Below are 11,895 nucleotides of genomic sequence, written 5' to 3'. Positions count from 1 at the left end.
ATAGATCGATCGCCGGCCCTTTACGCGGTCTTCGCGCGTCTTCTTGCGGCTCTTGGCCGACGACACCTCGACGTCCATGTCCAAGCCCGCCGTGATGTCCTCGAGGTCGGCCTCGACGCTCGGAATCGCCATCTCGCGGACGTGCATGGTGAGGTCCCGCCGGGCCTGGCGCTGCCGGGCGATTGCATCTTGCCGGCGGCGCTCCTGTCCTTCGTCGGCCGACCGGCCAAGGTGCTTCCAGCCGTCCGGGCGCGAGCTCATGCTTCTTGGAGTTGCACACTGCAAGCACAAGTCTCTCCTATTTAATATTTATATCATGTTTTAAAGGTTGGCTAGATGCACGCAACCCAAGCTTTTGATGGCAATCGCTGGACATGAATGAAGGCCAAGATTTCCACCAACCAATAAAGAATAGCAAATATCGACATATCAAGAGGAGTCACGTCATGCGAAGGAACGCAAAGAGCCCATCGGTGCTACTGGATGCTCTTGCTGCGAGGGATAGTATCCTCGACAAGCTGGGCTGGTTTTGCTGGCATTTCATTGGTGGAATCGCGATCTTTGAGACGACACGCCTGACCAACGACGACGACGGCGAAAGAAGAGGAAGGCGGGTCTCTGGCCCTTTGGACACCACTATGTCTCAAGGCACCAGAGTCATACTGCCATAATTTATGTTGCATATTCATTCACGAAGCGTCGCTGCAGACACGTGTTCAAGTCCATGTGCCCGAAGTGCCACCGAGGTGAAGCGTGCGAACCGTTGAGAGCGAACCTCGGTTCCAGCCTGGTGGCGGTGTGGTCATCTAGCCTCTTCCTGCACTTGTGCTGGAGACAAGATCGATCGTTGACGTCACTCGCTAGCTCACGCCCTACTGCCCATCCGCACACGATCCGCCTTGAAACGTTCACAAAAGATAGTACTTTCTACCCCGTCAAAGATATCAAGAAAAATATTGTCCTGCATATTACGCACATACTAGTGTAAAAGAGAGAATACGTCTATCGAAGCAAAAGCGTGGTCCATCGTCGCCGGCGCTGCTTAGAGTTTGGCGGCTGGAGTCGACAGCAACACGGCAATGCCCGTCGAATCCAGCGCGACGACATTGTCATCGCGATCCCCAAAGCGGTTGCGATGCCGACGCACGCTAAAAACGGAAACGACGACGAGCGCGACGAGCGCAATGGCAGCGAGAGCGATCGCAACCGTGCCACCCGGTGAGAGCAGAGTCGGTGGCGCCTCGACCGCGGCATCCGACTGCATCGCCGCCGCCAAGTTGACGGCCGCGGGCGCCGGCGTGGTCACGTTCTCAGCCTTCGTTTCAGTTGGCGGCGGCGGTGTCGTGCGCGGCGGCATCGTTGCTACGTCGCTTTCGTCGATTTCGCACGGGTACTCGTCGTCGTCGTTGTCCAATTCATGGGTCGGGTACGTGGGTGCCTCCGTCGTCGACGATGTTGGTGCGTCCGTTGTCGGTGTCGTTGGTGCATCTGTCGTCGGCGTCGTTGGTGCATCCGTCGTTGGTGTCGGTGTCGGTGTCGAGGAGGCAGGCGTCTGTGTCGTCTCGGGTGCTGGCGTCACCTCGGGGGCCGTGGTTGCCGGAGGCGGTGCCGGGACGGGGGCCGCGGTGGCTTGAGGCGGCGCGCCACCGATCGGTGCAGCGCCTTGCGCGACGTAGTAGCCGTTGTTCCAAAGCGACGTAAACCCTTGTGGGAAAAACTGGCCGGCGCCAGGGCCCGCCATTGCATCCGAAGAGCGCCCGCTGTCGGTGCACTGTCCGTCGCTCTCACCAGGTACCTTGAGCCAGAGGTAATAGTCGACCAGCGCATGGTTGGTCGTATCGGTCGGCGGCGCGCCGATACCTGCCGACTTGGCGTTGCACCACTCGTTTTGCGGCGACCCGCGGTAGTTGCGCGAGGTGTCAATGACGCAGTGGAGGCCACCGGTCGCACTCGAGTACGTGCTGCAGACACGAAGCATGGCGTCGTTGGACTGGTAGTTGGACGTATTGATCGAGATGCCGGCAAGGCGGCCGGCTGATTTGAGCGTCTGGAGCACCGAGATCGCCACCGACTCGGTGGCCCAGCCCGCCACGTCGACATAAATGTGCGCGTTGGTGTTCTGACTCAAGACCGTCACGGCGGTCTTCAAGTTTAATTCGTACGCGAGGTTCACGGCGCACCCTTGCTGGGAGAGGAGCCCAAGCGCGTCGGGCTCCACAATGTAAATGACTTCGCGGGATCCGACCGCCGACACGATCGTTTGGAGCCAGCTCGTATACTGCTCTGTGTTTTTGTTGGTGCCGCCGCCCGAGTAGCCCGCCGCGCAGTCTTTGTTGGGGAGTCCGTAAATCACAAAGATCGGGACGTCTCCGTTGCCGCATTTTGAGAGAACGCCAGGCACGGGGTTGTGGCCATTGTCGTTGACCCACGTGCCAATCGGGCTCTGCTGGAGCACTGAAAGCGCGGTCGCAAGCGCCGGGTCGGAGTTAGATGTGTACGAATACGGTGGCACGACGCAGAGGTTTCCGAGCGCGACGGGTAGAAACCACAAAAGAATCGTCGAGAGCTGCATGGCTGATTAATTGCACTTTAAACGGTACGCCGGGCACAGACGTCGCGTGTAGAGCACCACGTCGAATGGGGAATGCCAACAGTACGCGACCAGCGCGCAGCTATGTTTGGACGCGGCAGCATGGCGCGCCAACATGGCCGTGTAAGATCCAACACTAGCCAATCAGAACGCACCGAATGAAGCGTTGCCATTATGGCGGCCATACTAGCTTGCCCGTCAAGAGAAAGGCGGGCGGTTGGTTTCCCGTAGCTTGGTCGGGCCTATTCTTGCAAGCGCAGCGAATGGAGCACCATGCGTTGCAGGACGCGGTGGCGGAACAGGACGTCGTGGGGAGTAAGAACTTCAACGGATATAAAAAACCTGGCGGAGCGCGATGGGATCGGATTGGAATACAATGGACACGTGGAAGTGGATGGTCTTGGGTACGCTTGACGACCGGCACAAGCCGCTTTCGACCCTGGCCTTGTTGTTGAAGTGAGTTTATGTACATATAATAATGCACACGACATTGGTTTTAGCGATGGACTCTCGACTCGGAGCGTGTTGCGACCTACGGCAGCGACGACGGCTCGTGAAGGCGAGATATAGGGATGACACAGGCCCCTTGTGTGCTCATGGTCAACAGTACCATGACCATGCTTCTTGAATCGCCCACCTCTTGGTTGGAATGGACATGACCATGGAGCACGTCCGCTGCAACCCGCTTCAACGATGCAACCACGTCGGGTTCTGCGCGACCACGCCCACACACAAAGCTTCGTGCAAGTATTAGTACCAGTGTCTTTTGCACGGGTCCGGAGGTCATTCAACGCCGTGAAAAGGGTGCAAGCCGTTGACCATCTCGCATTGACATTGAGCTCGTCTTTTTCGCGTCGCATCGACGCGGTCGACGTGGCGCAATCAAGATTCCCATGGTGGCCAACCAGCGCTGAGTCACGCCAAACCAGATGCGTGAGAAGACGTCACGTGATTGGCCACGAGCCGAGTGCTGGCAACCCATTGCATGCGCTACGCCCGTCTCTTTTTTTGGCGCAGGCCCTCGGCAACTGGCCGACGACTGGCATGTACAATCTGTCCTTCGCTCGGAATCGTCGAGGGCGATCACGCTAATAGTATATAAGGTGCCCTTGTGGTGCATTAAAACCGAGAAGATCGCCTCGTCGCGCACGGTCTGAGCAAGCCGAGAAGGTGTGGAGGCGTTGGTCACACGTTTCGTACCCAGCGCATCACGCGACAGTTTATATTACAGCGAACACTGTCGACAAAGCAATGTTCGCATTGTATGACGGCCCGCGGTGATGCTGAATTTAAGTTTGCGCGAAAAAATATGCATTTAAGTAGAAGGCTACTTAAATTAATTGAAGAATAATAAAACGCCCACTTCTTGGTGGAATGCAGCCCATTCCACCCCGCGCGCTTTCCAGGCGCCCATACAACGAGCAAGACGCTAAAAACACGCCACTTTCCGGATACGAAGCGCCAAAAACGAGCTACTCGGGCGTCGGACGGTGCAGCACTGTAGCCAGTGGGCCGCCCACCGTGCCCCGTCCCCACAAGGAACCATCCTCCTGTGCCCATCGTACATCCTCCTTCCCACTATATGGCACCAGGCAAGGTCGCTTGCGGGGATGAAAGGAAATAACGGTACATAGTCTATTAGCACCGAAACCACCGCCACCATTGCAACCACGGAATGCTTGCCACAACGGCAAACCTCAACAACAAGCAAGTTGACGCATGGGTCCAGACGACGAGACCAAGCACGTTCTCAGCGCGTGCTATGCACGGCTACTATCGAAAGCGTTCTCTCTTCTTGCCAAGCCAGCCTTGGGAAACACTACATAGCCGCGTCGTTGTCGTCGCAACAAATAGGGATGCATCCGATGCTTCGGACAGGCGCCCATCGGTGCCATCCCCATAAAACTCTTCCTCGCATGAGGCTAGTAGATGCGCGTGGGACGAGGGCGTGCACGGCGCTGGCGTATCCGGACCGAAATGGCGTGCGTCTAGACACAGCAGGGGTGGATTGCCCAATAAAATACGTTGGGCAATTTAATTGAAGGGTAGACCTGATCGGACCAAGTGGGACCTCTTGCATTCAAGCAATTTCCCTGGGTCCGAGCGAGCATGATGTACCAGCCGGCCCTCCTGCAGACGCCGTCCCGGCGACCCGGCAGCCATGCGAGCTCGACGTCGTCCTCGGACCATGCGACGACCGAGTACTGGAAGCAGGTAGCTCCATGCGCTTCCTCGGCCGACGACGGTCCTCATGGTACCCCGCTTGTAGCATGGCGCGCTCAAGATGTCGTACCTCGACGACGTGCATGCGGTGTACGCGGCCTTCCAGAAGATCCTCGGGTCACGGGACCTCGACGAGCGCCGCAAGATCGCGCACCTCATCGAGTACGTCTCGTTCTGCAAGCAGGTCCTCGAGGAAGACGCGGCGACGCATGCGATTCGGACGTGGGAAGAGCTCGCGCGCGTCCGCAAGTACATCTCCAACATTGTCGTGCCCTATGTGACCAAGCTCTCGACGGATGACCTCCCCGAGCGCGTCGAGGACGACGACACGATGGGCCGCGACTCGATGGACTCGCTCGGGTCGCCGCCGCAGCACGAGACCAACCATGTGAAGGTCATGTGGACCGGTCGCCGCCACGGCGACCTCGGGCAGCGACCACAGTTTAGCCTTCCGCCGCCGTCGGTCATGGACGACCGCAGCAGCATGACGTCGTCCGAGAACACATATGCATCGTACCACACGGAGAACGGCATGGACTACTGGCGCTCGGTACGTGCCTACGTTGTGTGCAGTTGTATCTAAGCATGCGGCGCATTAGCATGGAGCGCTCAAGGACGCCCATTTCGCCAACGTCCTCGCGGTCCACGCGGCCTTCAAGCAGCATTTGAGTCGACCGGGCGCCGTCCAGAACGAGCAGCGCCAGAAGATCGAGTACCTCATGGGCTACGTCGAGTTTTGCCTCCACGTGCTCCAGGAAACACCGTCGTCGCATCCGCCGCGCTCCAACGCCGACTTGCGCCGGCTCACCAAGTCGATCCACAAGATCATCACTCCCTACATGCACAAGCTGACGCAGTCGTCGTCGCTCTCGTCGGTCTCGTCGGCCAGCGGCAGCAAGATGCTGCCCTCGATGTCGGACCAGCTCTTTGCCGTCAAGCACCAGAACCCGACCATGTCACCGAACCTCCGCGACGACCGGCAGCGACGCCTCGACGCGTACTGGCAACAACACACGCAGCTCAAGCAACTGTACTTGGCCAGCGTCGGCGAGGCCTACCGTTTCTTCCAGATGTACCTCCAGCAATACCGTGGGCACAAGTCACCGGTACCTTGTTCTCGCCGCCACGATATGCATATCGATTGATTCATTACATGCATAGGAACACATCCAGGACGTCGTGCATCTCTTCGAGTACGCCGACTACTGCGGTCAGGTTCTGGAAGAGACACCCGCGACGCACGCGCCCCGCGATATCAAGGAGCTCGAGCACGTCTACACGTATATTACGACCGTGATTGAGCCGCACTTCAAGAAGCTCCAGACCGAAGTCAACGCGACCTTGTCGCCACTCCGTGACACGTTCCTCTCGACCGAGATCTCGTTGCCATCGCTCGCTCCGTCGAATGTGTCGTCGGCAGCGCCGCGCACCGACTCTAGCTTTTCGTCGGCGGCCTCGGACGCGACGTCGCAGCACGTCTACTGGCGCAAGGTACACCCTTCTTCATCTTTCGATGCCAAGGCGAGGGCAAGGGCTTATGTCGTGGTCTCCACTGCATAGCACGCGGCCCTCAAGGAGATTTACGGCCAAAAGGTCGGCATGGTGCTCCAGAGCTTTCAGAAATACGTGCAAGCGCACTCGCAAGCCAAGTCGGCGACCGAAGCCCGCAAGCTGGCGCGGCTCTACGAGATGCTCGAGCAGGTTGAATTTTGCTGCGGCATCTTTGCGGAAACCGACCGCACGCACCCGCCCCGGGAAATCGCCGAGCTCGACGCGGTGCACCAGTGCATCACGCAAGTCGTGATCCCGTACTGCCAAAGCGTCGACGGCGGTGACAGCAAGGCCATTTTTTAACAACCATCGCGTCGACGCAGTATATATATAGGGTTAGGGAATGTAGATTGTGTAGCTATAATCGCAGCGACGCACCGGCGCCAATGGCAGCAATCGGGTCGGTGTCGATGACGTCGTATCATTTTGTCGACACAGTACGTGAGCTGTACTTTTGCCGCGTCGTGTCGGCCTCTGCAAGAATGCCTTGCACATGGAGTCCCTCAACACCCATACGCACATCGACCATCGACGCTCACGGTTAGACTCGAGTGCTACGCTTTAGTGATGGAGCAACAGGATGTGGGCTTATCCGCGAACAGGCCTTGAGCAAACGTTTCCGTCAAGCAGTCATCTTGCTAGATGCAAGGGAATAGGACAATCCTAGAGGACACTGCAATTGGAATTGCAATAGACGTCATTACGGACGATCAAGTGTCGCTGGACGATGGGCCCAAGGAAATAAAATCATCAAGGGTCCGCGCCTAGCCAAGGGCACCGAGGCGCCCAACGTGGCGCTTGAAGAGGTTGATGGCCGCTGCTCGTGGGTGAGCTTCGTCCTATCCATGGCTTTGTATTACGTCACATGTGCTCGTCGTCCATGGATTGGTCGAATCGGAACGTGATCTTGCGCGTTGACCCTATCCCTCGCCGGACAGGATTTCGCTGTAGCGTCATCGATTGATGTCAACACACACAAGGAGCGCACGTGCATCATCACTGCTAAGATGAGGATGCTTGCTTTTCCAAATCACACACAGCGACAACACGATACGACGCAGAGATGCAAAACGGATGGGTTTAAATACGGAAACACAAGAGATATACAGAGTCCCATGCGTTGACGAATGCCTCACGCAGCCTGGGGACGGTGGCAAACATCAGGATCGAGAGAGGAATAATGGCATCATAAAAGTACCTCGCTGCCGTTGGTGCTGCCTTCGGAGATCGCCGGCAGCCCCTTGACGCTGGCGAGCGTCACCACCTTCGTCTCAAGCACAATGCTTGTTGGCGCATCGTCATTGCCCGTCTTGCGGCGCAGGAGGAGCTTGGTCACGATCGCATCCGCCGTCGGGCGCTCCGTCGGGTTGAACGCGAGACTCTTGTCCGCGAGGTCCTGGAGCCATCGCGGGCACGTCGGGCTCATGGTCAGGCGCAGCTGCCCCGTGCGGACCTTGGCTTCCACGCTGCTGCGATTGACAAGCTCGGAGTAGGGCTCACAGAGCGTATCGAGTTCGGTCAAGTATATGAGCTTCCAGCAGTCATAAGAATCTGCAATAAGCTCTCTTGCTCGGCCGCGCGCGAGTCGTTTGCGAACGTCCAACTCAAGTCGTCGCTCAACCCGCTCACATCACCGAACGACTTTGCCCGCCATGGCGCGCGCACTAGTTTCCGCATCTGACGTCGTGCTTGGCGCGCTGGGCGACGCTGATTGCATCGACGTCGATGCCGGCGGCCGGTGTCATCGCACTCGCCAGAGAGCTGGCATCGACGTAAGACAACTTGAGCGTGGCGAACATTGCGGGCACCAAGCAACGGTTTGCGCCAACGACATTTCTTGACGGCTTTATTGATCCTATCTTGGGCAGAGCTTGGACGCGGCCACATACTAGTACGAGATCAGCGGCTGCGACCACTTTGCAACGGAAGCGGCTACATCGATTTGATATTTGCACCGCGCGAGACGGCGTGGTACCCAGTACGTGAACCCAGCGACAAACGCTCCGAGTGTCATTTTGCCGGCGTTTTTTGTTGATAAGTACATTATTTCACTGCATTCCAACAAGATGTACACATCCCCAGATTCCTGGAGCTCATGGCGTGGCGCGTCGGGGCGAGCAAGGGTACATAAATCAATTTAGTATGTGCCCTTGGTGCGAGCGCTTGCGACTGCACCTGGACACCGTCCAATAACGTTTGCCTCGATCAACGCATCCGTTCCTCACCTTGGACTAAAGAACAACGGCATCCCACCGCCTCCAATTGGCCATCGATCAAAGGTCACTTTTTGACATCCAAGAAAGTCTCTACTTGGTCGTCGACTCGGCGGCTGGCCCCACTTGCCAAGTATCTGTCGAGAGAGACTTGGCGTCGACGCGGCGTGCGTCATCACGTTCCTTGCGGACGACGACGACGCCTCGTCATCTAGTCTGCAAGAAAATGTGATTGCCGCCACTTTACCATGCAGCTAATAAAATGATTAACGTACAGCAACGGACGACACGAGTTACGAGGGTTAGACACACGAACGAGATGAGTTTCTTCTATAAGAGCGCGGGCTGCTGTTGCGTCGCGAGCTGATGCTGGGTCTCGGCGGCTTTGGACAGTAGCTGCAGCATCATCGACTCGAGGTTGCCCAAGGACGGATCCGTCGTCGTATTCGGGTAGCTCGACGACGCCGACGACGCGACCGTCGACACCGACGACGACGAATAGCCGCGCAAATTCGTCGCCGACCCTCGCGCGCTGCCATGCATCATATTCGCACTTGTCGATGCTGCTGATGACAATGCAATCTTCTTCATGACGATCGTCGAAAGCTTCTCAAGCGTCGCGACCTCGCAGCGCGGATGGGGCACGGTGTCCATGACGCAAATGGTGCCAATGACTTGGCCAAACGTCGGTGCAATCAGTGGCGCGCCCGCGTAGAACCGAATGTGCGTCGGGCCTGTCACGAGCGGGTTCTGAACGAACCGCGGGTCCTTGGTCGTATCCGGGACCACCATGGCTTCCTGCGACCGGATTGTATGGGCGCAAAAGGCAATGTCGCGCGGGATCGCGGCCTCGGTGAGGCCAATGCACGCCTTGAACCACTGCCGGTCGTCGTCCATGAAGCTAATGACACCGATCGGGCACTGGAGCGCGTTCGTTGCGAGCTCACAGATGCTGTCAAAGCCATCGTCGCGCGGTGTGTCGAGGATGCGCATGGCGCGCAGCGCGTCGAGGCGCTCGGGCTCGTTGCGCAAGGTCGGCGGCCGCGGCCACGGGTAGACCCAGTTGTAGTCGAGCTCGTACTCGACCGTGAAGCGAAAGTTGTCAAGGTCGTCGTCGTCGTCGCGCAGCGTAGCATGGTGGTGGTCGTCGTCGTCGTCGTCGAGATAGTGGATCGTCTCGTGGTGCTGGTGCGGGGCCTTGGCTAGCGACTCGATCGACTTGGACGAGTCCATCGCGTGCTTGGCGTACGGCTCGATGGCGCCGCCGCTGTGCGAGGCGGGCGCGAGCTTGGACGACGACGACGACGAGAGCGACGACGACGACGGTTTGGTCTGCCGCTCGTTCGTTGACGAGAGACACGTCATGCATACTTTGACCTCGCGCAGCCCGACGCGCGCGGTTTCTTCGACGAGCTTCTTGAGGAGGCAGCTGCCGCAGACCACTTCGCCGCACTAGGAGTCGCAGCATGAGAGGAGGTGGCAGGCATGCGCCGCACGTACGAGCCGGCAGTGGTGCTTTCGCCGAAACTTGCTAAAGTGGCGGCTGCACACGTAGCAGTCGTCGCGGCTGTCGTCGGGCGCCCACATGGCCTTCTCCATGAGGTCGTTCATCGAGAGCGCGTTGTTGACCTCGCGCTGTGCCCACGCCATGCTTATGTGCAAATGGCGTCTCCCGGGGTGGCCGTAATACGGATAGGTGCGCCGTGTATCCGGATGAAAAACAGGCCACGCCGTGTGCAATGGCCGACGCCAGCGCGGCGCGGCACACGATTGGCTAAAATCCAAGTCCATCGATTTGCTTTCGTAGCCGACATACAGAGGCCAAGATGAGGGACACGCATTCCGGTGCAACCACCCTGCACTCGTCTCTGAGGCGGCGGCTGCTCGGACGCGTCTTGTAGGTCGTTGCAGGCATGGATTCAAACGTATCGGTACAATAGGTAGCTTCCATGCGGCCATAGCGGCGGGCTACCTTTGCCAACTAGAGAGAGCATGGTGTACGGTACCTGGGACGTTGGCTTGGCGGATCTACAGATGTTACAGAAGACAGTGGTGTGCCACATCGCAGGCTATCGCTTCTGCCTTTGGTGATTGGTTGGGTGAAGCGTCAACACAAATCCAAGAGGAACGAGGGACTGGGCACCGCACTCGTCCATGCGTCGCGGTGGCTCGCCAAGGAACTGGCAGCCGCGAGTTCTCGTGATGGTGATTATGGCCTTGTCCCATGCCTCACGGCTTGACGCCAGGCTGCTACGGGTCCGCACTTCAACATGGATGGATGGACGCTCCAACGTTCCAATACAAGCACTGCCATGGGTGCATCGGCCCTTGATTCTCCACCCACGTTCTCTTCTTGCCTCTTGGCGCGTCTTTGCATCGAGCGATTTCTTCCAGCAGTCACGAGTGCTTTGGTGTCGGGGGTAGTAGTACTGGTATGCACACCTGCTCACATACATAGTGGCCTATACACGTCCCTTTGTGGTGCGGCTGCCTTGCAGTAGTACATATAGCAGCCGCAGGGCTCGCGTACTTGTATTATGCTCACCTCGTGGGCGCTGTCGGCTAGAAGACGAGGATAACGGACGTACCCAAACCCCGCATCTGGGGTGCCACGACAAAGGGACAAGCGCGCTGTAGAGTGAGCTACACGTCGTCGTCGAAGGTCCTCGGCCGTGACTTGAAGCCCTCGTGCCCCACATCTCCATCATAGTAGTACCAACACACGGTTATTTGTTCTTATGGAACCAATGGCTCGTCACGTTTCGTAATCTCGTGGTGGCACATCAAAAAGGGGAAAGGCAGCGAGGTTAAAGGAGAGAGAAACGTACTTCCATGTCGATGGCGTGCTCAATTTGTCACTGTGACGAGATGAAACCAATGCTTGCGCTGCGGGGCAGAATCCCATGCTACCGCGTACCGGTAGGTCTGAAGGCGAACGGATACCGCGGCACTCATCAGTCCGACGGAACAAGCAGCTGCAACACAACAACTTTACATTTACCAGCGTCAAAGTGGTTTATGTAGCAGCATAGATGGATGGGCGACCTTTCGCGCCAGAAGCAGCGAGGTCCCTTCAATACCGTACGTACGTTGTATCGGATCACCAATACGGTACTATCAAGGCGTTGAAGTTGAAGCGACACGACATGCAAGGGTGCCTGCAGAGTCTATTTGGCAGGATGAAATTACCCATGACCCTATGTAATAGTTGGCACGCGACAAATCTGCAGAACGCACATCGTGCGTGATTACGTGCTTCGCAAGCGGACTGAGTAAGGCTTATGGCCCTCGCTGCATAGCGCTAGACATATTGCATTC

At 57.8% G+C, this 11,895-nt stretch overlaps 4 protein-coding genes across 4 annotated transcripts; 1 reads left to right on the top strand and 3 right to left on the bottom strand.

Moving 5' to 3' along the window:
* Nucleotides 1–946: 946 nt before the first annotated feature.
* Nucleotides 947–2,572, bottom strand: SPRG_13822 (hypothetical protein; the record flags this gene model as incomplete). The annotated part of the gene is made up of 1 exon (XM_012352818.1): nucleotides 947–2,572. One exon carries the CDS (start codon nucleotides 2,570–2,572, stop codon nucleotides 1,043–1,045), a length of 1,530 nt encoding a protein of 509 aa, XP_012208208.1. The 3' UTR covers nucleotides 947–1,042.
* A 2,114-nt stretch (nucleotides 2,573–4,686) lies between these two features.
* On the top strand, nucleotides 4,687–6,846 carry SPRG_13821 (hypothetical protein). The gene is made up of 5 exons (XM_012352817.1): nucleotides 4,687–4,804; nucleotides 4,860–5,363; nucleotides 5,413–5,919; nucleotides 5,975–6,304; nucleotides 6,374–6,846. Exons 1-5 carry the CDS (start codon nucleotides 4,700–4,702, stop codon nucleotides 6,665–6,667), a joined length of 1,740 nt encoding a protein of 579 aa, XP_012208207.1. The 5' UTR covers nucleotides 4,687–4,699; the 3' UTR covers nucleotides 6,668–6,846.
* A 650-nt stretch (nucleotides 6,847–7,496) lies between these two features.
* On the bottom strand, nucleotides 7,497–7,790 carry SPRG_13820 (hypothetical protein; the record flags this gene model as incomplete). The annotated part of the gene is made up of 2 exons (XM_012352816.1): nucleotides 7,497–7,505; nucleotides 7,563–7,790. 2 exons carry the CDS (start codon nucleotides 7,788–7,790, stop codon nucleotides 7,497–7,499), a joined length of 237 nt encoding a protein of 78 aa, XP_012208206.1.
* Nucleotides 7,791–8,851: 1,061 nt separating this feature from the next.
* Nucleotides 8,852–10,230, bottom strand: SPRG_13819 (hypothetical protein). Its single transcript, XM_012352815.1, has 2 exons — nucleotides 10,078–10,230; nucleotides 8,852–10,029 (listed from the first exon to the last, which is right to left on the bottom strand). The coding sequence occupies exons 1-2, from the start codon at nucleotides 10,225–10,227 to the stop codon at nucleotides 8,908–8,910; spliced, it is 1,272 nt and encodes a 423-aa protein (XP_012208205.1). The 5' UTR covers nucleotides 10,228–10,230; the 3' UTR covers nucleotides 8,852–8,907.
* Between the last annotated feature and the right edge of the window lie 1,665 nt (nucleotides 10,231–11,895).

The sequence above is a fragment of the Saprolegnia parasitica genome (genome assembly GCF_000151545.1).
Source record: "Saprolegnia parasitica CBS 223.65 unplaced genomic scaffold supercont2.107, whole genome shotgun sequence".
NCBI classification, from domain to species: Eukaryota; Oomycota; class Saprolegniomycetes; order Saprolegniales; family Saprolegniaceae; genus Saprolegnia; species Saprolegnia parasitica.
The sequence above is the reverse complement of the archived record's forward strand: the minus strand, read 5'-3'. Positions and strand labels throughout refer to the sequence as shown.

Excerpts from the sequence above, each read along its gene's own strand:
- SPRG_13821 (XM_012352817.1), top strand. The coding sequence starts at position 4,700 with ATGATGTACCAGCCGGCCCTCCTGCAGACGCCGTCCCGGCGACCCGGC. Across the intron at positions 4,805-4,859 it reads CGACCGAGTACTGGAAGCAG|CATGGCGCGCTCAAGATGTC; the intron begins GTAGCTCCATGC and ends CCCCGCTTGTAG. Across the intron at positions 5,364-5,412 it reads GCATGGACTACTGGCGCTCG|CATGGAGCGCTCAAGGACGC; the intron begins GTACGTGCCTAC and ends GCGGCGCATTAG.
- SPRG_13819 (XM_012352815.1), bottom strand. The coding sequence starts at position 10,227 with ATGGCGTGGGCACAGCGCGAGGTCAACAACGCGCTCTCGATGAACGAC. Across the intron at positions 10,030-10,077 it reads GAAAGCACCACTGCCGGCTC|TGCGGCGAAGTGGTCTGCGG; the intron begins GTACGTGCGGCG and ends TGCGACTCCTAG.